Source organism: Panthera onca, chromosome F2, assembly GCF_046562875.1.
Source record: "Panthera onca isolate mPanOnc1 chromosome F2, mPanOnc1 haplotype 2, whole genome shotgun sequence".
Lineage (NCBI taxonomy): Eukaryota > Metazoa > Chordata > Mammalia > Carnivora > Felidae > Panthera > Panthera onca.
In genome coordinates, this window is record NC_138356.1 from 64,147,040 (window position 1) to 64,173,464 (window position 26,425).

Sequence of the window (26,425 nt, forward strand, 5' to 3'; positions counted from 1 at the left end):
TATTAACCACAAAGAAAGCAATGGGGAGAAAGACAACCGATACAAGTATTTTCTAAGACACAATTTTATAGAATGTGGGTCTGGGGAAGAGCTAAGTATTATCTGTTTGCCCTGTGAATCCTAGTACTTTTGTGAGATGGATAGGATATATTCCTTTTGTAACATCGGAGATGTAAAATGCGGAAGACAAAGGGGATACTTTATGTTCATTCTTGAACCGTGCCAACAGGCCACGTGTGTTCTGCCTCTGCGCTTTCGTACACATTGCCCCCCGCTTTGGAAATGTCCTTTTCTTTGCCTGTCTTGTGCGTGTCTTACTCTTAGCTCAGGGCCCAACTTCCCTTCTGTTTCAGGAATGAGGTTGTTGTCGATCGCCCCAGACCACAAACGGCTTCACCCCCTGAGCACCTGCCACACCAACTGTCTCTCCCACCCATTTGAGCACTCATCAGGGGTGGGTGAACAGCTAGACTGCCAAGACAGGGTCAGGTCTGAATTGTGTTGCACACCCAGTAGCTGTTGCTCTAATGGGAACCCAGCTCTGGTTTTCCTTTCTGAAGGTTTTTCCTGGGCCAGGGCACTAAATCAGCACATGTAGAGAGGGGCATAATTCCCTCACAGCACACGGAAGATCTGGCAGCTAGGAAGGTGGCCACCTCTGTCAGCCGGGCACCCTCTAACGGTGTCGGTGATGGATCACCTGTGACTCAGGGGGCACAGGGCCAGCGCCTGAGTCACTCTCAGCAAGTCACAAGTTGTGTTTGTTCTTTTTGGAAGTCCTGTTCTTGTTCTTGCCAGACTGAGTCTCTCCTGCCCTGCAAGAGGACGCGAATGCTTAGACTGGAGGAAAATCATCCAGGAATTCTCAGTGACCCAGACAAACTTCGAAATAAGAATTTCCATGATGTAATTTTCCTACCTACCTATAGCTGTACAGGTATTCCTAAAAAGTGTAGAAGACAAAGCAAAATCCTGTCCTGCATTTCACAAATACGTGGAGGATGACAGTAGGACAAGAAAGTGAGAAATGCCCTTTGTACATGAGGGAAAGTGATTTTGGCTTATTACCAATTGAGGGGAATGGTTTGGGGCTTAAGGTTAGGGTTTATTGACCAACGCCTAAGGACTTTTTATTCCTAGCAGGGTATTTCAGTCCTGTTGCGCTTGGGATTTGTTGCTGCAAGGAAGAGAGTGATTTTTTTTTTTTTATCTTGTGGTCCAAATGCCCAGAAAGTATTGAGAGAGACAAGTATCTACCTTTCCACTAAATCAAAACAATAGAATTTTAAAACTGAAGATACTTCAGCCATCGTTTCTCCTAACACTCTCATTTTGTGTAAAAGAAAGCATATGAAGATATTGAAGCCCAAAGAGTCTTGAAATCAGCCAACATCAGGACTAGAGAGAAAACCCAGACATCATGGAATTTCTTTGTTGTTGTTATTGTTCCTTGCTATATAAAATATGATTATCATGGTACTCCCTATAATATAATTTTAAAAGGACACTATGTTATAGTAAGTAAAAATAAGTATTGTTACTCAGGAGTATATTTAGCCAAATACTGAGCTACAAAAAGGCAAGGCAAAAAGCACGATGCAATATGTACGTGCATGTGTATGCATGCACACATGTGTAACTGAGGCAAGAAGAAATACTACTGACCCTTACTATCATTTGTTCTCTTCTAGTATTAAAAGGCCAAGGGGCAACCTTGGATTTTATGTCCTCTTCGAAATACACTGTTCTAGTAGAAACGTGTACTTTGATTAATCCAATCATTATCATTGAACTAGCCAGAGAGTATGCATTTTGGAAAACAGAAAAGAAGTGACGCTCTCCCCATATTTGCAGTGTAGACATTGTTCATGACTTTCCTGATCATCTAACAGAAGCCTATGTTTTGCCTCCATTTGAATAGCTACCTCCCTCTCATTAACCCTTTGTCTCCTTTAACTTAAAGTATTTTTCATGAGTTTGTGTGGAGCAGTCTTTTTAGCTACTTTCTCAATGGATCGCAATATATACGGAATCATTAGAATTTAAGGATTCATTCGAAGGATTCCTGCAGCTCCCATTGTTCATCTAAAGCTTGACTCCAACTCAGGCTTGTCTAATTATTAGCACCCAGAAGTGAAGAGGTCCCATTTCCATAGCATAAGCAAAATGTCATGTAGCCCAATTTCTCACCCGCTTTTCTCTTGTCACTGATACTACATGGCTCATTGGCAGCAAAGAAAAGCTATCCCTCCATGGGCTACGGTTTTGTGGCTTCTCCCCATTAAACGCTGTGTTGTCTTCAGGTAAATGGCTCTGTACCCTGGCTTCCAAAGTTCACCAGAGCTCTACAGTTCCCCATTTGTCCCCAGAACTGAAAAAACAGCGTCCTGACTTTTCTGACGTGAACTCATTCTCCAATCACAGCGTTGCTTCTAACTAGACCCCTAGATCATCTCTCCAGTGCTAGTTCTGATCTTCGTGTACCATTCCCAGAGGATGCACCTGTTACTTCCTCATTCCATTTAGTTAAATAATGTTCATATTCCACGTTGGTGTCTCGAACCATATATTAACCCAAGTCAAAAATAAGTTCGTTGGTCTGTAGTTGGCAAAATTAAATTTCTTTATTTGAAAAGAACTGGGAGCGTTTTCTGATTTCAGTCTTTAGGCTTCAGTTTGTGTCATTACCCAGAAAGTATTGGATCACAAGAATCTTCCAACTGAAGATTTTCATGTTCAGATTGTACACCCGTAAAGCCGGAATTTAATCTGGTTTATTTTGTACAATAAATCAGTAAACATGTATTGAATGCAGGGTTCACATAAGGCTTTTGGCTTGACAGTGTGTGAGATAATACTATTATTTACGGCTTTCACTTATTAGGCACTAAACGTATCTGCCAATGTTGTGCTTATACTATATACACAGTCTCTCAGTTGGATAAAATAGAAGACATGGTTTGGGTAAGGAAGGAACGCGGAACATTAGTGGATGCGCCAGTTAGGAGAGTAGATAGATGCTGAGTGAGTTACGTAGAGAGTACATGCTGTCAGAGTTTAGAGGAAGACATCACGCAGCCTTTGAAAAGAAAAGGTGCCAGCACTGATTAAGCAACTACTGTTGTGGAGCGACTGTTAGCTGCTTCGCACCTTATTAGTGCTCGTAAAAGTCTTACGAGGTCAGTATTAGCTCCATTTTTAAGTGGGGAAACAGAGGCTTAGCTAGTTTGTCAGTTGTCCGAGGTCACACCGCTGGACGGGGGTGGTGGGGGGTGGACTAGAATTCAAGTGCACATCCGCACGGTTCCAGATTATCTGTGCTTGCTCCTTTCCACCCTCCTGCCACCTTTGAGTTCATTGTGTAGCGGGGGAATCACGTGGGAGAGGCCAGAACCGTGCAGCGTCTGGTGGACCCCTGTTTCCTGATGGCTTCTAATCACCACAGTTCACAGCTCAGTTCACAAAAACCAGTCACCTGCCAGACTGACCAGAAGGCAGAAGCGGGTCATGGTTGTACGATTTGCAAGCTCTTTGCACACTCCGTTCTGTATTTGGAGAGCCTTGGGACACCCGTGACCCAGCAAGTGACCAGCTTGCAGGTGAAGCCAGGTGATTTATAGGATAAATATGAATGTGAATAAATTATTTTCCATGATTATACATTTTGACACTTGAGGAGTTTTTCTAGGATTTTAACATGCTCCCAGGCTATATGAGAATCCAAATAGGGAAATTGCCTGAAGGAAAACTGGCCATGGGTCTGGCAATAGAATTATACTTCTATTATAACTTCTCACCCTAGGGGACATAGAGGAGAAACCTGGAGCAAGGCAATTCAGTCTTGTTTCACTTGTGACATTTTAGGTGAGATACCGATTTCACTTCACTATTTGTGATGCTGCTTTAGCCAGAAACAGGTGATGAGATGTGGTTTGGGGCATCAGTCATATATATGTCAGGATCTGAGCTTTGCCACTTGCTACCCGTGTAAGCTTGGCTGCTTAGTCGTACAACTTGATTGTTTGGGGATCTTTATTCATTCATCTAACCAGCATTTACTGAGCATCTACACCACATCAGGCATGGTGCTGGGTGTTAATGACATAGTGGTTAACTGGGCTTATATTTCCTACCTTTCATGTACCTAGCATGGAGACAGATATTAAAGAGACTAATAAAAAAATACATGAATGGTTTCATTGCGTTACCATCATTGTAAGTGCCATGAAAAAATACATGATGCTATGCAACCTAGAAGAGGGGACTCTGACTTACTTTGTCAAGTCAGTGATGTTTTAGCTGAGACCTGAAAGTTTAGCAGTTTGGCATATCAAGAAGAGAGTCAGAGGAGAGCATTCTAGGCAGAGACAGCAATAACGTGTATAAAGGTCCTGAGGTGGAAAAGGGCTTGAAACCTTTAAAGCCATGATTCTCAACACCAGTAAACATATTGTCTCTTTTTCTTTTTTTAAATTTTTTTAATGTTTTATTTATTTTTGACACAGAGAGAGACAGAGCATGAGCAGGGGAGGGGCAGAGAGAGAGCAAGACAGAATCTGAAGTAGGCTCCAGGCTCTGAGCTGTCAGCACAGAGCCCGACATGGGGCTTGAACTCATGAACTGTGAGATCATGACCTGAGCTGAAGTTGGACTTCAGACATTTAAAAAAAAAAAAAAAACAACGAGAGTGCCATCTAGTGTAATAGAAAGAAGTAAAAAGAAAGTAATGTATAGTTAAATCATTTATTCTAATAGGCAAATTCTCAGCATGACTACACTGGAAACATAATGAAGAAGTCAAAATGTATTTATATTAAAGAACTACTGGGAATACAACAGCTTTAAATTCAGGCTGATGTAGCTGACCTTTATCAATAACATGTCTTTCTGGGGCGCCTGGATGGCTCAGTCAGTTAAGCATCTGGCTTTGGCCCAGGTCATGATTTCATGGTTTGTGACCTCAAGCCCCACTTCAGGTAAAAAAACTAGCCCTGCCATCTCTCTCTCTCTCTCTCTCTGTCTCTCTGTCTCTCTGTCTCTGTCTCTCTCTCTCTTTCTCCCTCTTTCTCTCTTTCCCCCCCAACCCCTGCCCTCGTGGGAGTCTCTCTCTCTCTCTCTCCCCCTCTCTCTCTGCCCCTCGCTCACTTGCGTGCCCCCCCCTCAAAAAAATTGCCTTTCTGTATTGGTCTCTGTTGTGTTCACAGTGAAGATCGTTTGATAGTAAATACATCATTGGCACTATGCAAATAAATGTAAATTATATTCTATTTTTTTTAAGTTTTCCATTATATTTTGTTTTCCAATGTGGGCAGAGAAGCCTTATACTACCCACTATCTCCTCCTACCCATCAACAGTGTCAATGTCTTTATCCATGTTAGTGCCTGGCAAAAGCTGAGTGGAAATGACTGGGAGGTATCATTCCAAAGATTTTCCCCACTGGAACTCGTTAGTTTCTTTAAGTGTCATTAGCACTTTGTACCTACTCTGTGGGATCAAATATTTTGGGTGCAATCTTACTATTGAGGCTCAAAAAAATAAGTGTTGGGATGTCACCTTTAATCACAACAAAATTGCATGTCTTTGTGTAGAGCTTGATGCCAGGGCAATTCTCCCCTCTGTTTGTTACCCAGGTTAATTTTTTATAGTCCTTTGAGGATAAAATCCCTGAATGACTTTTGAAGTTGGAAAATTATCCCCCTCAAACGTTCCCTGCCACAGGAGACCGAATTTCTAAGGATTGAATGTAAAGAAAGACAAGATTTAAGGATCAGTTTTGATGCGTCCTGAGGTTCTGTGGTTAATTTGAAAAAGATGGACTTTGTTCCAGAAAATGAGAAAGGGGGAATGTGAAAAGAAGATGCAACCCAACCGAGTTCCCCCGAGCAAACACAGGTAGGAAAGGAGTCCGCCACTCTCCAGTTGCTGAAAGTCCATGATAGCGCCGCTCAGGGACATAGAAATGGCAGTCAGAGCAGAGAAATGTTTGCGGACACACAAAAGCTAAATCCGAGTCCCTAATGCTCATGCCCATTTCCTGTGAATCAACAAGCCTGAGAAACCTGGAGAGAAAACTGGGTCCCAGGTTGGTTCAAAGCTGGGAGAGAGAAGTAGGGTCCTTGTGTTCAATATTTCTGTGGGTGAGAAGAGCTGTTGGCACTGAAGATACATCTGACTGAAAACTTTCGCCACAAATTCAGAATAAAAGTGTAGCAGTTGTGAGACAGGAGTGCCTCAGTGGTAAGTGTCCGTAGAACTTCCTAATGTCCCTTTTCTCCTGGTTTATTCCTAGAAAAACGATCTTTATGGGACAGGTCAACTTGATTAAAGATAGAGGGTTGGCAGGGCTCTGGTAATAATTTTCTGGCTGATACTTAAATATTTACAGGTCTTCTCTGTGATGTTGTATTATATTTGATATTCAGTTGCATGAGGCATAGCCTTTTCATTGCTGTTCAAAATCTGCTGAAATGCATGTTTCTTTTCTCATCTCCTGCTTCCCCATTCCCTGCCTCTCATCTCCTGAGAGGTAAACTCTGGATAAATAAAGGTAGTTTTCTCTTTCCTCACCCCATAATTATCTGATAAAGTCCAATGTGAATGTCCTTTGGAACAAGACTCTCTTCTCTGAAGGGTTGGTGGATTGTTTTTTCCTAACGTATGGTAACTTTAGCGCATTGGAAAGGAATGCTCTTTTTTTTCTTGTATCATCTTTTATTTTGTAAGGGTTTTTTTCCCCTATTACAAAGTGACTCTGTACATTCAACATGACTGCAAAGAGAAACTCTATGTGTTAGTCATCTATTACTATATAATAAGCTACTGTAGAATTTAGCAGCTTAAAACAATGAAACATATATGCTCATGGTTTTTATGGGTGAGGGATTCGAGAAGGGTCTAGCTGTGTGCTTCTGACTGAGGGTCTTTCACGAGCTTGAGTCAAGATGTCAGCAAGGCTGTGGTCTGTTTTGTCTTTTTTTTTTTTTTTTTTTTTTTTTTTGACGTGAAAGCTATTATAATTGTTTCTGTGGCTTAAAATATTTTGAAACCCTTAATTGGAGGGTCTGTATAGTAGATCTTATCAGATTCTTGCATTGGATTTCAGTCTCTGTCTGGGGTAATGGGTATCATGTTAGAAATATCACTCTGATATTAGAAGGTTAATGCCATCTCAGTTAAGATGTCTTTATATGGTCCCGGTTTATATTTTCTGCTTCACTTCAAGTATGTACTTTTCCCTTTGGCCAAACTGAACTGCTCAGTGCTCTCAGTATTGGTCAGCTCTTGCTGCATAACAAACCACAAAAATCTCAGTAGGATACAACAATAAATATTTTTTTCACCACATATCTGTGGGAAACAGGGGCAGTTCTGCTCTGCTGGGGCCATGGCTGGAGGAGCTAATAGTTTCCTAGAGGATGTCATCCTTATGGCAGTGGCAGAAACAAAACAGGGCAACCCATCCACTTAATCATATTTCAAACCAGCCTCTGTTCCTGACATCGCCACCAACGCCCCATTGGTCAAAGCAGGTCACATGACCGAGCCCAACTCCAAGAAATCAGGAAATACATGGGCCTGAAGTAAGAGAATGCGGGGCGTATAAGTCTTTTGCAGAGTAATAAGGAGTCGAGACCGCTAATTCGGCTTACCACATTCTTCATACGTGTCTTTTCCCTTCCTACAGCCCTCAGTGCTAATCCCTGTTGTGCCCTGTTCTTGTACCATGTCATGGATTTTTTCACCTGCTCTTCTCACTCCCCAGAACCCTCTTTTTTCCTCTGGCTCATTCATACTCAAACTTCAGAACTCATCCTAAGACTCACGTCTGCCAGACCACTCATTCCTCCCCATGGTTTATTTGTTTGGCCAGTGTATTGGTTGTTGCTACCCTGCTCGATTCCAGCTGAGCCCGACTGAGTAAGATCTCCCTGGTTTGTGCTCCCCAAGCACATGTCTCCACCACAGAAGTTTCTCATTAAACCGTAATCGGCGATGTACTTGTTTGTCTTCCCACTGGACTGCGAGTTCCTTGAATGGGGCTGTGCCTTTCATCTTTACATGCCACCCTGTAAGAAGCCTGAACAAATATTTGATAAATGAATAGACACCTACCTCATTAGACTATGAGATGTATCATTTAGCACCCAGGTAGAATATACTTTCTTGAATTGTCTTTTAATGATATCACTTCTGTTAATCCTGTCTCACCAGTAAGGCCACATGCTCCCCAAAGACCAAACTTGATGTCTATTTTCCTTTTATTTTTCATCGTACCTGAAGTACAATAGTCATTTCATGAATCATAAGTGATTTATGGTGTTGATTACTACTTGGCTAGCTTTTTTTGGCTGCCATTTGTCCTTCACCCTAAAGTCATGATAAAAACAGAAGTCCATGTGGCTATAGTACATCAATCCTAAGACATCCTGTTAATAGCCAGTTACTGCCAACTTGACAATGTCAGCATTTTCTTCAAGTCATTATCGTGTAAATTCAGCCAGAAAAACAGGGTGAGATTTTTAAATAGGAGGTTTGGTTTTACTGGATAGGAAATACATATAAAATAGCAAATACATTGGACATTTCAGTGCCCAAATTTTGGTGTGTCTAATTTAGATGTCTGTAGTCAAAAGATCAAGGGACCTCCTGCTTATAATGCCTGTGTGTATGTGTGTGTGTGTGTGTGTGTGTGTGTGTGTGTGTGTGTGTGCGCGCGCGCTTTATGTGTATCTATCCTTTGAGAGACAGAGACACAGAGAGAGAGGCAGAGATATTTCTTTTATTTTTTTATTTTTTGTAATTTTTATTTATTTTTGAGAGGGAGATAGAGTACGAGTAGGGGAGGAAGAGAGGGAGAGGGAGACACAGAATCCAAAGCAGGCTCCAGGCCTTGAGCTGTCAGACAGAGCCCAATATGAAGGCTCAAACTCACGAACAGTGAGATCATGACCTGAGCCGAAGTCAGATGCTTAACTGCCTAAGCCACCCAGGGGCCCCAGAGGTATTTTCTTTTAAATGTAGGAATGTACTTTGCCATTTTCTAAATTTCTGGCCTTGTACACAAACAAGTAAAATGGAAATAAAACATATGCTTACTTAGATGATAAAATTAAAGCTGTTTATATTAGCTATGATAAACCATTTTCTGTGGATTTTTTAACATGGCTTTTAAAACAATAAATACATTACAACCAATAAATATACCAAAACATATTTGTATAGCTGGGCAAAACATATATAGAAATGATATATTCATTAACTCTTTTCATTTTGATTGGTTCTAGATTTAATTAGATAGGAGATGTATTTATCTTAATAGTGGACTCTTCATGCTTATTATGAAGGGCTGTTGGTCATAACACATTTTGTTTTGCACTCTGCAGACCCTGGCCTTATCCCAATGCCTGACAGAGCTTTCTTCTTTTCCAAGAGCAGAGAGCATCACAGCACTTTTCATTTCTGCAAGGAATAAAAACTAGACCAGGCACTAATTTAAATATCATCAACTGGTTGAATATTCATACCGAACCCAGAAAGTTCATTTTTGAACCCATAGAAATTGGCTTATTTTTCTTTGAATTATTTATCATTTTCCAAACAGTCCATGCTAGAAATAACATAATAGCATTTATGGGGGATCAGTCAAAACTTTGGAGCTGAAACTGATAGATGGGTATTTGGTCTGATAGTCTTATTATAGATCATCGTATCGGTTTGCAAAACTATGGGGACAAAAATCCAGGATTTCTGGTGCCCGATTTAATCCCTGTTTGTTTTTACCATGCACCTGCAGGTGTGAACAGTTAACCTGCACATGACAACATGGGGTTGGTATGCACTGATGAGGGGTGCTCCTCATCTTCTTTCCTGTCTTTTCCCTTTTCCCTTTACAACCTCCATCCTACCCCTTTCCCCTCCCCCCTCCCTGCTGCACTCCCTTCCCCTCTCTCACTGCCCAGATGTCAGTGTGTCTAATTTAGACATGTGTGATCAGAAGACGAAAGGACCTCCTGACAATGTTACCATGCCTCTAACTGATAGGAAAGCCTAAAGTGCAAATATCTCATTGTCTTGATCTTGATCTGGTAGTGGTTCCTTTGGCCACTGAGTTGCCCTACTTAATGATTCAACATGTTTTCCTCTGGCTTTTCTGTGGGATTATCTTAGTGTAGAGTTGGGCTCTGCAGGATTTTCCAGTCCAACCTGAACGAATTTTATTGCTTTGTAGCGCCCCACGGGGGCAGACCCAGGTTTTATGAGACCCGGGGTTTAAATGATAGGGGGTTCCTCTTTCAGAAAGAGTATGAAGTTACAAAAAATTAGGTAGATGGTATTGAAGGATTTTTTTTTTTTTTTGCAATGGAATAGCTATCCATTGGGCCATATCCAAACTCCTTAGCATGTCATGACCTGGCCTAGACTGCCTGCTTACTCTACCAGTCCCCAACCTGCAGCTGTAAAAGTCATAGGAAACCACTTGGAGTTGCCCTTGCACACCTGCCTTTCAAGACTTAACTTCAAGGGTCAGCTCTATCGGAAAGCTTCCTGTGATTTCCCACAGATGCCTCAGTTCTGTATTTTCATATGTTGTCGTAGCTATTCTCACACCATGTGTTATAGTTGTCCGTTTGTCTGTTTCCCTGCTATGTGGTGACCTGCTACAGACAGGAAGGTGCCTTCTACTCTGAATACTCAGAGCCTGATATTGGGATGGACCAGGTGGTTTGCTTTCAGTCTGCTCTTCCCCTTCCGTTAGCTATGCCTCACTGTCTTTCCAGGCTCCCTTGTCCTCTGCTCCTGAGAAGGTTCAGCCAGTAGGAAGCATTGAGGAGGATTAGAGAATTTGAAGAGGGGAGAAGCCAGGATATTTCTCCCCTCACCCCAATCCCTGCCTCCCCTGGAATTCCTGTTGTGGTGATGACTTTTACGTGGCTCTTGTTTCCACCGGAAGTCTTTCCCTCTGGTTCTAGATCCTATAAGAAGGCTCTAGGCTCTGGGCTCCAGTCACACCATTTCTTCCCATTGTCCCTGTGCTCCTAAAGGTGAGAGTGACTTCCTGTTGTTACTACTTTATCAATTGCCTCATCATCTTTCATTGGCTGCTCAGTCCTTCCATCACCCATGTAAACAAGTCCCTGCATTAAATTCTCTCTGCCTGAACCATCTGGAGGGCTTTATCTTTCCCTAAGTCCTGAATTATATAGTCATAGTAGATGGGCAGTTGTTGTATATAAAAAAAAAATACAATAAGGAGCAACTCTTAGCAATTATTTGCAGAGTTTGTTTACATTTGAAAACAATCATGTATTTTCCAATCTTGGCCCCCTTAGCCGAGACCTTAGCCAAAACATGGAGTCCCACATGCTGGTACTAATCCCACAGGCCAAAAATGTAGCAATAGCAGACTCTGGAAAAGTGCACAAAATACTTAGTGAATTAAGTCCAATTATTCTGCCATCTTGTAGCTAGGTGCCTCTCCAGTGCCTTGCACTTGCATCTAGGAGGCATTCAAACATATTTTGAATGGAAAACAGACTGTGCTTGCCATTCATTGTCAGCATTTCCTAGGCAACAGACCATATAATAACATAACTGAAGCTTTGTCTCCCAGTTTCTGTGACTTTTTGGTACAGTTACAATGAAAGCATTGCCCAGGCTTTGCATATGTGCCCGGGCATAAATCCTGGGAGTTGCTCAAAATGTCTGGGATCAAGAGAATAACTGTGCTCCCTGGAATAGCATGAGACTCTAGCGTGGAGTGCTCGGTATGGTTGGGGGGTGGGGGTGGGGGTGTGCAGAGAAATGAGTAAAATCTCTCTACTCAGAGACCAACGGGCCAAAGAAAATAGGAAGTAGACAACCAAGGGCCCAATCCTGGACATGCAGTCAGTGTGAGCAGGATAAATCCTCCAAATAGCAATGCTGAATCTCGCTCAGAGCAGAGGGCAAGTATGCAAACTAAGGGAAATAAGCTGAGGAAATGTGATAACCACAGGGTTGATTTCCGAGCATGGGACCAGAGAAACCGTGCACACTGACTCAGCAGGCAGTTCCGGAAGCCTCACCTGCACTGAACAGGGCAAAAATGCAGCCTGCCTTTTGGGATGAAAAGGCAGGGAGGGCAGTGGTTCAGTGTATAGGCTTCAGTGCCAACCTGCTTGGCTTGAAATCTTGGCTCAGGAACTTATTAGGGCAGGTATCACAGCCTTCTCTTGCATTAATAGTAGTGCCCGCCCTCTTGGTTCTTGTAAAGACTGAATGAGTTTATACATGTCAAGCATCTAGCATTCAAAAATCTACCAAAGTAATTTATAGGCCTAGTTGATAAACTGACTAGCCACATTTTTTGGTTTGTCAAAGTCTGCCCTTGAACTTAGGATTTCATTCATTCATCCATTTGTTTGACACATATTTCTTGAGTGCCTTAATATGTGACTGGAACTAGGAATATAATGAAAAACTAAAACAAACGGGTCTCTGTCTTAGTAGACCTGTAAATATATATATATATATATATATATATGTATATATATATATATATACATATATATATATATAATAAACATAAAATATAAAAAATAATAAATATAATATATAAAATATAAATAAATATAAAATATTAAAAAAGTATAATAAATACATGTATATTGCAGGGTCAGTGTTAGGTTAGTGGTAAAAGAGAATCTGGTAACCCTGAAATGGTTTCTAATGAGACTCTTAAAAAAGAATGAATACGACAAAGGTCCGTCTCTTCTGGGGATGTTGCTAATGCATGTGTAGGGGCAGTAGATACATGGGAAATCTCTGTACTTTGTACTCAATATTGCTGTGAGCCTAAAACCAACCTAAAAAAATAAATGTTTTAAAATATTTTTAAAAGAACAAATGAATGAATGAATGAATGAATAATAATCATCTCTCTGATTCTCCTAAATATTTTTGGTAACTCAAAAGAAAACTAAAGATATTTTAATCTTACCTAAATCATATTTTTGGTAAGCTGTGCTCAGTTTTTAGAAATGACAGAAACTTAAACTTATTGTAATCTATTATATTCATCTCTTTAGAAGCACCGGCAGTTGATATTGTCAATCAAAGAACTTGTTACAAAAAGCTGTGTCCCCGGAAGCCAGGCATGTGAAAGTAAAAAGCAAAGCTCCAGCATAAAGCATTTTGTTTGTTGATCCTTCAGAGGTCATGCTTGCTTATAAGAGTCAGCTACAAGTTGGTGTAGACATTGTCATTCAGTTAGTCTTCTAGTATTTATGGGCCACCTACTCTGTGTGAGGTTCTGCTTGGATCTGACACTAACAATAAATACGACACGATCCCTGCAGTCAGTAGGCTCCTGGGCTCAGGCTAGATGAACAGGAGAACAAGCAATGCAGTGAGGTAGGTGCCAGAGGCGGCGTGGACAATATGGAAGCAGAGAATTTATTTCTTCATGCATTCGTTCACTCAGTCAGTATGTAAGTTCCATACAATGTGGAAGGTGCTCTAGCGGTGTCAGGGATATAGCCATGAATCAGATAGACAATCCTTGGCGTCTGGAATCCATTGTGCATCTGCTCATTATGGTTGCAGAGAAACCTTGAGTTGGGTCTTGAAGAACGAGAAGTATTTATGAAGACGGCCAGTGTGAAAAGGGTATTCCAGAAGGAGGGGCTACACTGTGCACTCAGGAGTCCCAATGCCCTTTGAGGAAAGGATGATGGCACATGACTCTGGTGACTACATCTCAACACCAAGTGGCTTCACATTCAGTCCTCATAAAGAAGGACAGGCTGACATTTGATTTCTTTCCTTTTAATCAATCATACATGGCTTATAAGGCTTATCAAAAGTATATGTGAATCTATTTTTTAGAGATCTGAGGTCTCTAAGCTTAGTCTTTAATTTCAGTCCTCATCTTAGGTACTTAATTATTGATTTTTAACATGAGTTTTTCATTCCAAGAAAAAGATTTACAACCAAATTCAGTTGTCATGGACATGAATATTCCTTCAGTCTCAGAACCATAAGTGAATACATGGACGAATATTAATATATTAGCCTACATGTAGTTGGAACATATCTTTACTTCAAGGATAATAAAATCTAAAATTCTCTGTTCATATAATTATATCCTTAGAATTTTTTCAAGGCATTTTGAGGGGCTGGAATACTTTTGTGAGACTCTTCCTCTCTTACCTTGATTTGCAGTACAGATAATATCAAATGCCATTTGTTTTTCCTTACGTAACTAGAAAATTAAAACAACCAGGCTTTCTACTGCCCAATCTTTCCCACCTTTCACTTTTCTTAATGAAGAAGCAAAGGATAAACCAAGAAACTCTTATCAGAGAGTACTTTCCTGGATGTGCTGTTCAGCCTGAACTGCATTTCCCACTTTGGAGAATCATTGAGAAGCCATGTTGTTAATGTTGATCCTTGAGTACCGTAAGGTCATGGGAGGCCTCTGAGTCACCACACACTTAATCATGAGCAGCCTGCCATTAGTCATCTGTGTATGTGTTCTAATTCTTGAAAAATTAGTGGTTCCCTGTGGGGAAAGTGACTCTCATTCAAACAGAAGAAGAGGCAGTTTCTGCTCAATTCCCAGATGCATGTTAGGACACATTTGCATCTGAGAGAACACCTACCAGCTAAAAAGTACTTCTTTCAATGAACTACTAAACTAAGAGCTAAACTGGGAGCTAACTGGGTGATACCTAGTAGATGCACCCAGTGTGGTTTTCTGTCTAAACAACTTGATAGCAACTGAGTATTACATGTTGGTTAGTCTGAGTACGTTGTGTGCTTTTTGAACTCAGATGCAACTATATTTTTACTTTTTAGAAATTACCATCTTCCTTATGGGCTCCTAAGAGAAGAGTCAGACCCAAAACAAGAGGTCGTAACAGGCTCAGTGGTCAATGTCCTGCTCTCTCCCTGCTGTGCTGGTCTCTCCTGAGCTCAGAAAATACCACTAAGGCCACGTGCGATAGGCCTGGGTGTTGGGGAGGCATAGCAGTGGGTGAAGGAGCCCTGATGACCACTAACAAGGAAGGAGCACTTAAATGCCAGGTATACCTTGACCCCAAAAGGTGGTCCCAAGGAACACAGCAGACACCGAAGCTTCAAATCAAGGGACAGTCATTATGTGTGCAGTATAAAAAAAAGCTGTTAGTTGCTCACTGATCTTTCTCTCTCTCTCTCTCTCTCTCTCTCTCTCTCTCTCTCTGCCAACTATTCCCAGAGCAAATACTACATGAATGCCTTTATTTCTGGAAGTTATAGACCAAGATGTTAAAAGTGATTATTTTCAAGGGCTGAAGTCCTTGCTTGTGGTGTCTTTGAATTTGTCTACAGTGAATACGCGTTGCCTTTAGTAAAAGGGAAAAGTTATTTGTAATTTTAAACATTCTAAATCACTTGCATGCCTGCCCCCTATCAAATTGGTTATTGTCATTTGTTTATGTTTCCTTCTTGGCTTTGCCAATTCATACATAATTTCTCTGTAAGTGTAATTACATACAGATGCAATTCTGCATTCTGCTACTTCAAAGCATTGTTGTACATGAAAAACAGACACCAGAGACCTTCTGTGATGTGAGTCTGGGTAACCCGGCCCTCATCTGATGCAACTCTGTCTCTCGGACTGGTGGCCCTCAGTATGACATGTTCTCACCTGTCCAGCAACCTTGTGATAGAAGCTGTTGGGATGATGAGGTGTCAGAGTATATGTTTCTTTGTTTTTCCCCTGTGAAAATGTATAGTTTTGTTAATAGCACTGTAAATTATTTGGAATAAAGAGTCAGCTCAGTGGAAAAGAGACATGAATAGGTTTAGGCTTTTATGGGGCTGAATCAGCCAAATCAAACACAGGCTTTCCTGAAGCTTCCAAGTTTTTAATGGAAACTCACGCTCTTCAGAACTTTGCTGCCTAATTATAATTCATGCCTTTTGCAGATACATTACAGAGTGGACCAAAAGGAAAATGTTAGACATGTCCACTTGTGATTTCTATTGTGTTACTCTGGAGTGCCAACTGCATACGTCGAATGGCCTGGTGCGTGCAAAGACACGGGCCGGTTCCTGGCAGGCTGACCCACTTCAGTAGGAAGGAGGAAAATAAACTTGCAGTACCACAAATACGGGCAGCATGCTCAGCCACAGAACTGGGCTCCCCTCTATGACTGTACATGATTCACAGTGTCAGAATTTAATTTCAAAGTCCCCTGGTAACCATCACCCCCAACCAACCCACACCATTCTCTTTACCAGAGAGGTAATTTTTAAGCCTGGAAACATGGAACTACCTAGATTTTTGTCTTAAGGACTTTTCTCTCTTTTCTTTATTTCCTTCTCAACAGGTCTAACTGGTATCAAAGGAGAAAAAGGAAACCCAGGCATTGGAACCCAAGGTCCAAGAGGCCCCCCTGGACCAGCAGGTAAATCTCTCTACCTAACAGGAAGCTGCACAATGGGTGTCCTAAATCTTTATATTTCACTTGACATCACTGGTGAAGAAAATGGTCGTGTTACATCCTTGCATCTAACTGGAATGGCTGTATTTCTCATTCACTTTATTAGAAGGCCAGTTTGTTAAGTGATGATTCTCCCAGAAGCTTATAGCATATTCTGGGATCCGGTTGGCTTCATGAGTTAGGCTATGCTAGGCTATCCTGAGGTAACAAATCAATCCCAAATGCTTAGTAGATATACATAAAGTTTGAGGTGAGTAAGGTGGCTTTCCCCCATTTTGGAACAAAAGGCTCTTAGGAGAAAGATAAGGAGGCACATCAGCCTTCACCTTCCTACATGGAGAATGACATATGGCACAGCCATGCATATTTCACTGGCTGGAACTAGCCACACTCTCAGCTGAACTGCACGGCAGGCTCCAAATATAGAGGAACACATGGGTATTTGATAAACACTCAGAGTCTCTGCCACCATGGCATTCTTACTGAACGAGTTTTGTGTCAGTTTTGTGCACATTACTATGTGCTTTGACAATGGTCTCTAGATTATCATCCTCATTATTAGAATTATAAGTTTGCAGTTCTATTGGATGTTTATGATCCAGTTTTAGCCACATCGAATCAAATGCTTTACAGATTTTTCTTTCCAGTCTAATGATGATTTTGGAAAGTACTTTTTCTAGGAGGGATTCCTAATGGAATAAATCGACTGAGCATAAATGCTCCTAGCATTAGAGCCTGTGTGAGAGGCTGATCTAGGATCATGTGTTCCACAAAAACAGTGATTGGTGAATGTTGATTGGATGGAATTGAATGTATCTAAGAGCCGCAGCACTTTTCAAATATAAGGGGATACTTGTTCCTAATTTCCATTTAAGTTTTAGTTGAAAGAATATCATTCTTGGTTGAAGAATGCCTTTGAAGCACTATTGGAATCCGGGCCTGAAAGCAAACATAAAAACAAACAAAAACACTCAGCTCAATACACTTCCTAATATCAGAAAACTTTTAGTCTCTCTCCCATTTTCACTCAATCTAAGTTCTCAATTGATATAAGGTAGCCTCAAAGAAATTTTGGATTAGTATTTTAGGCCCGGTTTCAGACTTTTCCTTCTTCTCCTGCAGGATAATTTCTTTCACACTCAGGCTAATTTATTTCGATGATCTGAGGCCATAAAGCAGTATAGATTACGAGGCTGAGATTGAGTGTGTTTGTGTGTGTGCATGTGTGCACGTGTTCATGTATGCCCGTATGCTGGATTCCCACTGAACTGCACTGGGAAACAGGAATTCTGTAATGAAAACCAGGTCGAGAGCGGTATGTTCCTTTCCCTTTAATATCCAAGAGGTGATAGAAAAGAATACATCCATTTTGCTTTCCAGTTTCCTGAGCTGATTGAAAGCACTGACCTCCAGGAGAATGTATGATTACAGTATGATCCAGTTTAGGAATAAAAACTCAATGAGCAGGGAGAGGCAGACTATCCTAATTGTTAAAATGTGTGAGGTGGCTTTTTTTAAGAGTTAGTTTACTTCTTGGGAGTCTCAAAACTCACTCTGTGATGGTGAAGACCAACTGTTTTCATTTGTTGGTGCTTCTTAGGACCTTCGGGGGAGAGTCGGCCAGGAAGCCCTGGGCCCCCTGGCTCTCCCGGGCCCAGGGGTCCACCTGGTCACCTGGGGGTGCCTGGACCACAAGGTCCTTCTGGCCAGCCTGGATACTGCGACCCCTCTTCGTGTTCTGCCTACGGGGTAGGAGGTAAGTGCCGGCCTCTCGTGGGCTTTGAGCAGTGTTTTGCTACGGTTAGAACTATATGATGGGGGTACAATGAAAAGTAGACCAATTATGGGAGGGAGGCAGAAGTTGAGCACCTCTCTACCTTAAATTATTCAGAGATATCTTCTATGACGTGCTAATGACTCTAGAGGCTACCCCTTTAAAAACCTTAAGAGGAAAATGAAAATAACCTCATATGTAAATCTTTCTTGTTTACAAATGGCAGTCCACACCTTCTTGGCCTCCGACCTCACGTTTGGTCATTGCGGGGCATGTCTGAACTTTTCTTTGGGTGCCCTAATTCTGTGTTACTGCTGTGGTGTGGTCGTGATGCCCTGTAATTTTTTACTCTTGTTTTGGATAAACCTCAAACTTAGAGCTTTCCCTAGCGAGGAGGGCCCCCTAGATTCTTTTGGGTGACCTTCTGCGCACCACATGCATGTTACGTGACCAAAGATAGTTTTAAGAAGAAACAAGAGTGGCCATGCTGTCCTTGCCTCGTTACTAACGACCGGACCGAGACTCTGAAAGATAATGCTTCCTAAAAACATCTGCAGCCTGCATGTCAGCGAGTTGTGCAATGGGACATTTTCTGACATAGTCACTCTTGGAAGCATCAAGAGACATGTTCACAGACTGCTTTGGGGCAATAAACTTATTAGTCAAAGAATTTTAAGTTTTCTGCTTTAGGAGAAATTTAACCTTATTTGCCAGAGGAACTGGTCAGAGTTTTGCTGATGTGTTTTTCTCTGTTCATCTCTTCCCTCCTTGTTCTCTCAAATCTCCCTGTCCCTTGTTAAGATCTGATCCCTTACAATGATTACCAGCACTGAGGTGCATCTCCTCCACTCTGATTACATTGGCCTGGGCAATTGGCTACGGATACAGAACTGTCCTGTTGACTACCACCACCCAGCCCCTGCCCCTAACAATGGGCACCCTGCTTTCCTGCCTCACCTGCTTCCCTCCCTGCCCACTGTCACATCTCTTGCCCTCCCTACTCGAAACACGTACACTGAGAATACTGAAACTTCACCAAATCCCATGGGTCAATTGTATTAGCAACCGACCGCTCTGTATCAGCCTGGCTAAGGGTATATGATTGTGTACCAAGGATTTATCCCTAACTTTTCTATGTGAAGGCTCAGTAGTAGTTGTTGAATGAAGCGTGCCTTCTCCTCTTTCCTGTCCCCGCACAAGACTGGTGGGCATCTTCCTCCCTGACCACCCTACTCTCCATTCTCCTCTGACCCCCTCCCTTCCTGACTGTCCCCTGGTGATGGGTTTCTAACCTGAGATGGGTTTTGGTAAGATTTATTTTTCTGTTACAATTCTGCTGAGATTCAGGGTTCCTTTTGTAAATAAAACACATAATATTTAAGCAGCTGGCTGTGATCTGGTTTTCTAACAATTTCTGCCATGTATCCGTCCCTTCCTTCACTAACCGTCTGAAACCTCCTGGGGAAGGCACAAGCGGCGTGGTGGGTAAAGGTGGCTACTGCTTTCTACCCAAGCAGGATATCTCTGTAGTTTAGTGACCAAATCTGCCTCTTCCGGACCCACACGAGGAGAGAATATCAGTTAATGGTTCCTGGGTCCTATCAAGTCCCACCCCACTCTTCCTCTCTAGCTCCTCATCCTGATCAACCAGAATTCACTCCTGTCCAAGACGAGCTGGAAGCCATGGAACTGTGGGGCTCGGGGATCTGATAGCCTCCGGACAAATATGAAGACCAGCTACAAGAACTCTTAGAGAAACTTATTCAAGAAGAATGTTGTGATGTGGTTTGTATGCTACCTTTTGGGGGCTCGTTTCATCACCCTAAGTCTCCTTGGGTATTGTTAATATTGCTATCATTCACAAAAAATTGTATTTAAAAAACTCCCTTCATCTATGACACCACAGGATTTACTTCTCTCTGCTATTTTAATGGCATGCCAGATTATTTGTGTGTCCAAAGAAGAGTGCTCAAAGGAAAATTGGCAAAAAAAAAAAAAAAAAAAAAAAATTGAACACTGGACTCTTTTCTGTGTTAGACGATCTCAAGTTCTAAAATGTATCAAGACAGCTATGATTGTATTCAAAGGAAACAGAGTAAAAATTTAAAGAGATTCAAAGATTATGCCATTTATCTCTATCTCCTATAGCCTTGCTAAAAAGAAAAAGGGATATTATTAGAGAAACTACCTCTTGATTAACTGATCTGCCCGCCTCTGAGATCACTTGGTAACTCGTTTCACTGGTATCTAAGAATATGTTTTAGACTATAACCTTTCTGAAGTTGGTGACTTTAAAAATAGATTCAGTGTTTCAGTGGTTTTGACCTGTAAAATAATGACTTGCCACCAGTTCTGATGCAAGGAGGTCCAATTTTGATGAACAGTTTATCCAGCAGTATTCCAAGGCTTGCCCTCTTTATCTACATGGATTACTTTGTACATGCAGATAAGTTTTTGCAAACCCATTTCCATTCTCTTTTATAAGCAAATAAAATTTTAAAATAACATCTGTGGGTTCTTTTTACTGCATTTCTAAATGCCACCTTAAACTTTTAGTAGTCTTAGCTGAGTTTTAACCAGAAAAACAACAGTTGGCTTCCTTTAGACAGGCATTCAAATTTTCATTCATTCATTCATTCATTCATTCATTCTCCACCCATCCATTCTGACTGTAGTTAGAAGCTAAACAGAAGAAGCAGTTGACGTGGGCCTAAGGTAGAATTTTATCATTCATTTATAATCCACCAGAAAATTCAAGACTGGTGCTAAATAATTGTTTACCAATAGGTGACTGAAGAGTTGTCTTTTTTCTGATATTAAGAAGAGTCTGAAAAACTCCAGAAAGGAAGAAAGGAAATGAGGGTGAATCTAACCGACTTAACGCCTAAACCATAATATGTCTTTTGCTCACAAAGGAAAAATCTAGATATTTGAGAGATATTTAGGTTCTATTATCTGCTTGTTGAAAATAAGATGAAAGAGAATTATAAACTTAGCATATGCTCCTTTTCCAGTGGCATCTCCCTAGTAGCAGCTAATTTAAAAGGTAGAGGTGGGGTCATTTATAACCAGAAGTTGGATTCTTCCAAGATCAATGAGGTCTTCTGACCTTCTTCGGTTTCCCTCACCAAACGGATCTGATCCAAGACCTTTCCAGCCAAAGGATTCAAAGGTCTACTTATGTGCCTTTGGGGATCCAGGCAAAGACATTTTTGGTGACTTTTCGGGAAATGAAAGAAGAGAGTGAGCAGATACCCAACAGCACTTTCCTTCTAGTTATGGCAAATCATTCCACATGTAAGCAGCAGGACTGATGAGGAGGAGAGGTTGCACAAGGGTGAGCAGGATGACTTCACCCAGAATCACGTAAGAGACTAGGGCGTGTCGTTAGTTACATCAGACCTAAGAGAGCCCTCCTTAAATGACTAGGGCATGTTTCGTAGTTACATCAGACCTTTGTATCAGATTTCTTAATCTTTTAACGAGCGAGTAGAGAGAAGAATATTCTGTGTGTTTGGCTCTTGGAAATGCATAGTCTACTGTCATGTCACTAAGAAGACTCTCAAAGTCGGTTATAAACAGTGAAGTATAAGCCACTGGAGGTTCTACTCCATTCATACCATTCTTGAGTTGTTCAGTTACACTTGGATTTGATTTTACTTGGTGGTCTAAATTTGTTTATTTATGCTACAGAAAAGTTTCATTAGTTTGGAAGGTGTCATCACCTAGACCCAGTATATCAGATTTCTGTTGAGTGAAATGTTCAAAATAAAAGGTATAATTCGGATGTAGGACTTTTGTGTTTATAATACATTGCCTTGTTAAAAGCTGGTTTAGAATTGCATTTAAAAAATTTTCTTTTAATGTTTATTTTTGAGAGAGAGAGCGAGAGCAAGCACAAATCGGGGAGGGGCACAGAGAAATGGAGACACAGAATCCGAAGCAGGCTCCAGGCTCTGAGCTGTCAGCACAGAGCCCTATGTGGGGCTCGAATTCATGAACCATGAGAACATGACCTGAGCTGAAGTCAGATACTTAACCATCCGAGCCATCCAGGTGCCCCTAGATTTAAAGTTTTATTTATTTATTTTTGAGAGAGAGAGAGTGAGAGCAAGCAAGGGAAGGACAGAGAGAAAGGGAGAGGAAGAGAATCCCAAGCAGACTCCACACTGCCAGCACGGAGCCTGATGTGGGGCTCGAACTCATGAAACCGAGATCATGACCTGAGCAGAAACCAAGAGTCGGACACTCAACCGATTGAGCCACCCAGGTGCTGCTTGAATTGCATTTTTATTGACTTGCCTATTTTGACAGGAATATATTTATATCTTAATTTATAGTTTATACCATTTGTGAAAGTGTATCTTCTCATATACAGAAAAACATTAGTTTTCAGAATTTTCATCACTTTTGTTAGAAACTCTCAATTTCTTTTGGGAATAATCATTTAAAGGTAGTATTTCGTATTCAGTAAATACTCGATTTAACTCCAAGACAACTCTCCCTCTTTCATTTCTACCTCCTCTGCCCCACTCCGTCCTCCCATAACCAATCCTGCTGTGTACCAGGAAGTGTTCTAGTTTTTAGGATAAATATATGAATGAGAGAGATGTGGCCTTGTCCTCATGGAGCTTCCTGTCTAGTGCTAGAAAAAGATGGGAAATGAGTGAATAAACGAGCAAAATTTATCTCAAATTGTGATGAATAGTTTAAAAGACACAGGAAAAATGCTGAGAAAGGAATAAAACGAGAATGTAAAAGAGCATTTGCTCCCACCTGGGTGAACAGAGATGACCTCCCTGAGGAGCTGAGATTTAAGTTGACACATGAAGATAAAAAAAGACGAGGAAGGAGGATTCTGGCTCAGATCTTGTCAAATATAAAGTCCCTTTGTCAGGAAGGTGCTTGTTCATGTTCAAGGAGCTAAAAGGCCACTATGGCAGGAGAGTGAACAAGATATGGCTGGCGACCAAAGCAATTTAGGCAGTGTGCCAGTTAGTGATTTGGGTTTTATTTTAAATTCCATGAGAAATGATTGATGGTTTCAACAGAGGAGCGACATGAGCAGTTAGTGAAGGGAAAATGGCTTTTCCATTGAACCATATTGCTGAGCTTGTCTAAAGCTGTCATTGAGCAGTTACTCTAGGCCAGGCCTACTCCAAGGGCTTTAAAGTTGAACCAGTGAGGTTGGGTGTTGGGTGATACTACGCTGTGGTAACAACAGTTCCCAATGTCTCAAGAGCTTAGCACAATATGCATCTATTTCTTGGTTACACAAGAGAGCAGGGAAATGGTCCTTCATGTCTTGGCTCTTTGTTCCACACTGCTTCTGTCTTAGACATTTCCGTATCAACATGTACCTCCATGATTGCCATGAGAAGGAAGAGAAGAGAAGAGAAGCCCTGGAGAATCATCTATCTCAGCTTTCTCCAGAAGTGACACATGTTACTTCTACTCACATTTTGTTGGTCTATGTAAATCACATGAACCTATTTAACTTCATAGAGGTGGGGAAGTACAATCTCCCCACCTGCTAGGAAGCAGAAGAGAACCAGAAATATTGCTGAGAAGCAATAAAAGGTATCACTTAGGTTTTAATTAATTTGATCATCACAGAAACTCAAGAGCTAGTTCACTGTTATCTTAATTGTCCTGGTGAAGAGACAGAAGCACAGAAAAGTTAAGTTACCTGCCCAAGAACACACAGCTAGAAATCAAATGTAGGCATTCTGACTCAAGGTATCCACTCTTTTTATTTTATTTTATTTTTTAAATTTGTATCCAAATTAGTTAGCATATAGTGCAACAGTGATTTCAGGAGTAGATTCCTTAATGCCCCTTACCCATTTAGCCCATCCCCCCTCCCACAACCCCTCCTGTAACCCTCTGTTTGTTCTCCTTATTTAAGGGTCTCTTATGTTTTGACCCCCTCCCTGTTATTATATTATTTTTGCTTCCCTTCCCTTATGTTATCTGTTCTGTGTCTTAAAGTCCTCATATGAGTGAAGTCATATAATACTTGTCTTTCTCTGACTGACTAATTTCACTTAGCATAATACCCTCCAGTTCCATCCATGTAGCTGCAAATGGCAAGATTTCATTCTTTTTGATTGCCGAGTAATACTCCATTGTGTGTGTGTGTGTGTGTGTGTGTGTGTGTGTGTGTGTGTGTGTGTGTGTATACATACCACATCTTCTTTATCCATTCATCCATCGATGGACATTTGGGCTCTTTCCATACTTTGGCTATTGAGTGCTGCCATAAGCGTTGGGGTGTATGTGTCCCTTCGAAACAGCACACCTGTATCCCATGGATAAATGCCTAGTAGTGCAATTGCTGGGTCATAGGGTAGTTCTATTTTTAATTTTTTGAGGAACCTCCATACTGTTTTCCAGAGTGGCTGCACCAGCTTGCATTCCCACCAACAATGCAAAAGAGATCCTCTTTCTCCGCATCCTGGCCAACACCTGTTGTTGCCTGAGTTGTTAATGTTAGCCATTCTGACAGGTGTGAGGTGGTATCTCATTGTGGTTTTGATCTGTATTTCCCTGATGATGAGTGATGTTGAGCATTTTTTCATGTGTCAGTTGGCGATCTGGATGTCTTCTTTGGAGAAGCGTCTATTCATGTCTTTTGCCCATTACTTCACTGGATTATTTGTTCTTTGGGTGTTGAGTTTGATCAGTTCTTTATAGATTTTGGATACTAACCCTTTATCTGATATGTCGTTTGCAAATATCTTCTCCCATTCTGTCAGTTGCCTTTTAGTTTTGCTGCTTGTTTCCTTCTCTGTGCAGAAGATTTTTATTTTGATGAGGTCCCAATAGTTCATTTTTGTTTTTGTTTCCCTTGCCTCCGGAGACGTGTTGAGTAAGAAGTTGCTGTGGCCCAGATCAAAGAGGTTTTTGCCTGCTTTCTCCTCAAGGATTTTGATGGCTTCCTGTCTTACATTTAGATCTGTCATCCATTTTGAGTTTGTTTTTGTGTGTGGTGTAAGAAAGTGGTCCAGGTTCATTCTTCTGCATGTCGCTGTCCAGTTTTCCCAGCACCACTTGCTGAAGAGACTGTCTTTATTCCACTGGATATTCTTTCCTGCTTTGTCAAAATTAGTTGGCCATATATTTGTGGGTCTCTTTCTGGGTTCTCTATTATGTTCCACTGATCTGAGTGTCTGTTCTTGTGCTATCAAGGTATCTACTCTTAACCTCTAGATTACTCTGCCTCACATATTGGTAATTCTTACATTTTAATGACAAAAAGAGGTGGAGATTGGGTTTATCCAAGTATAGATGCCTGAACCTTGAGGAATCCCCAAAGATTCTGCTTCCGATTGTCTGGGTTGGAAACTCTGCTTTTTTTTTTTTTTTTTTTTTTTCAGACGAGCACTTTAGGTGATCAGTGGACTACAGTTTGAGAAACACTATTTTCAGATCATCTGGTTGCACAGTTGAGAATGGGTTGGAGGGGATTATAGTAGATGAGGGAACATTAATAACACCATTGTCGGGGTCTAATGAAAGCTTGTGGAAGACTGAACCAAGAAGCTGGAATTGACAGGACTCATTAGAAATGGAGACGAGGAGAGGAACATAAGTAGGATAACCCAGGTGTCTGGCATAAGCAGCTGGGTGATGGAGACACATAGATCCCTTTGGGAATCACAGAGTTGGGGCAGGGAGGTAGAAAAGTTCAGTTTAGGAGAGTGTGAGTTGTCAAGTAGGTGATTCGGAGCTTCAGAGAATAATCAGGATTAGAGACATAAATTTAAGGGTCCTTTGCATTAGGTAACACTTAAAGGCCACAGGAATGAACGAGATCACCCGGAGAGTTTCCAGCTTCCTACTCTCTCATTTTTTGTTTCCATAGATTCTTTAACCTGTTTTTTTTCTATTCTATTTTGAATTGTTATCTTTCAGCCAAGTAGTCTCCAAACTGTAGCGACAAATAACTAATTGCAAAATGCTTGATGCATGCTCTCTCTTGTTTCTCTATCTTTGACATGCCTTTTTTTTCCTACTTGGAAAGCTCTTCTTTTCTCCCCCACCTCAGTTTAAATGACCTACTTATATTTATACTCAATCTTCAGAACTCAGCCAGGCTCCTCTTTCTGTTTGAAGCCTTCCCTGAAACCCACCGTGACCACCTGGACAGCCTTGACAACCATGGTATCACAGTCCCCT

At 41.2% G+C, this 26,425-nt stretch overlaps 1 protein-coding gene across 5 annotated transcripts in view; it reads left to right on the forward strand.

Moving 5' to 3' along the window:
• COL14A1 (collagen type XIV alpha 1 chain) overlaps nt 1-20,751 on the forward strand; it is a 210,828-nt gene extending 190,077 nt beyond the window's left edge. For 4 of the 5 annotated variants that reach the window (XM_078441830.1, XM_078441832.1, XM_078441829.1 and 1 more), the window contains exons 46-48: nt 16,357-16,434; nt 18,071-18,226; nt 19,875-20,751. In XM_078441830.1, the coding sequence (XP_078297956.1) occupies nt 16,357-16,434; nt 18,071-18,226; nt 19,875-19,954 (314 nt within the window). In that variant the 3' untranslated portion in view covers nt 19,955-20,751. Of the gene's footprint in view, nt 1-16,356; nt 16,435-18,070; nt 18,227-19,045 lie in introns of all 5 variants that reach the window. The other variant, XM_078441833.1, reaches the window with a different exon arrangement.
• Nucleotides 20,752-26,425: the final 5,674 nt, after the last annotated feature.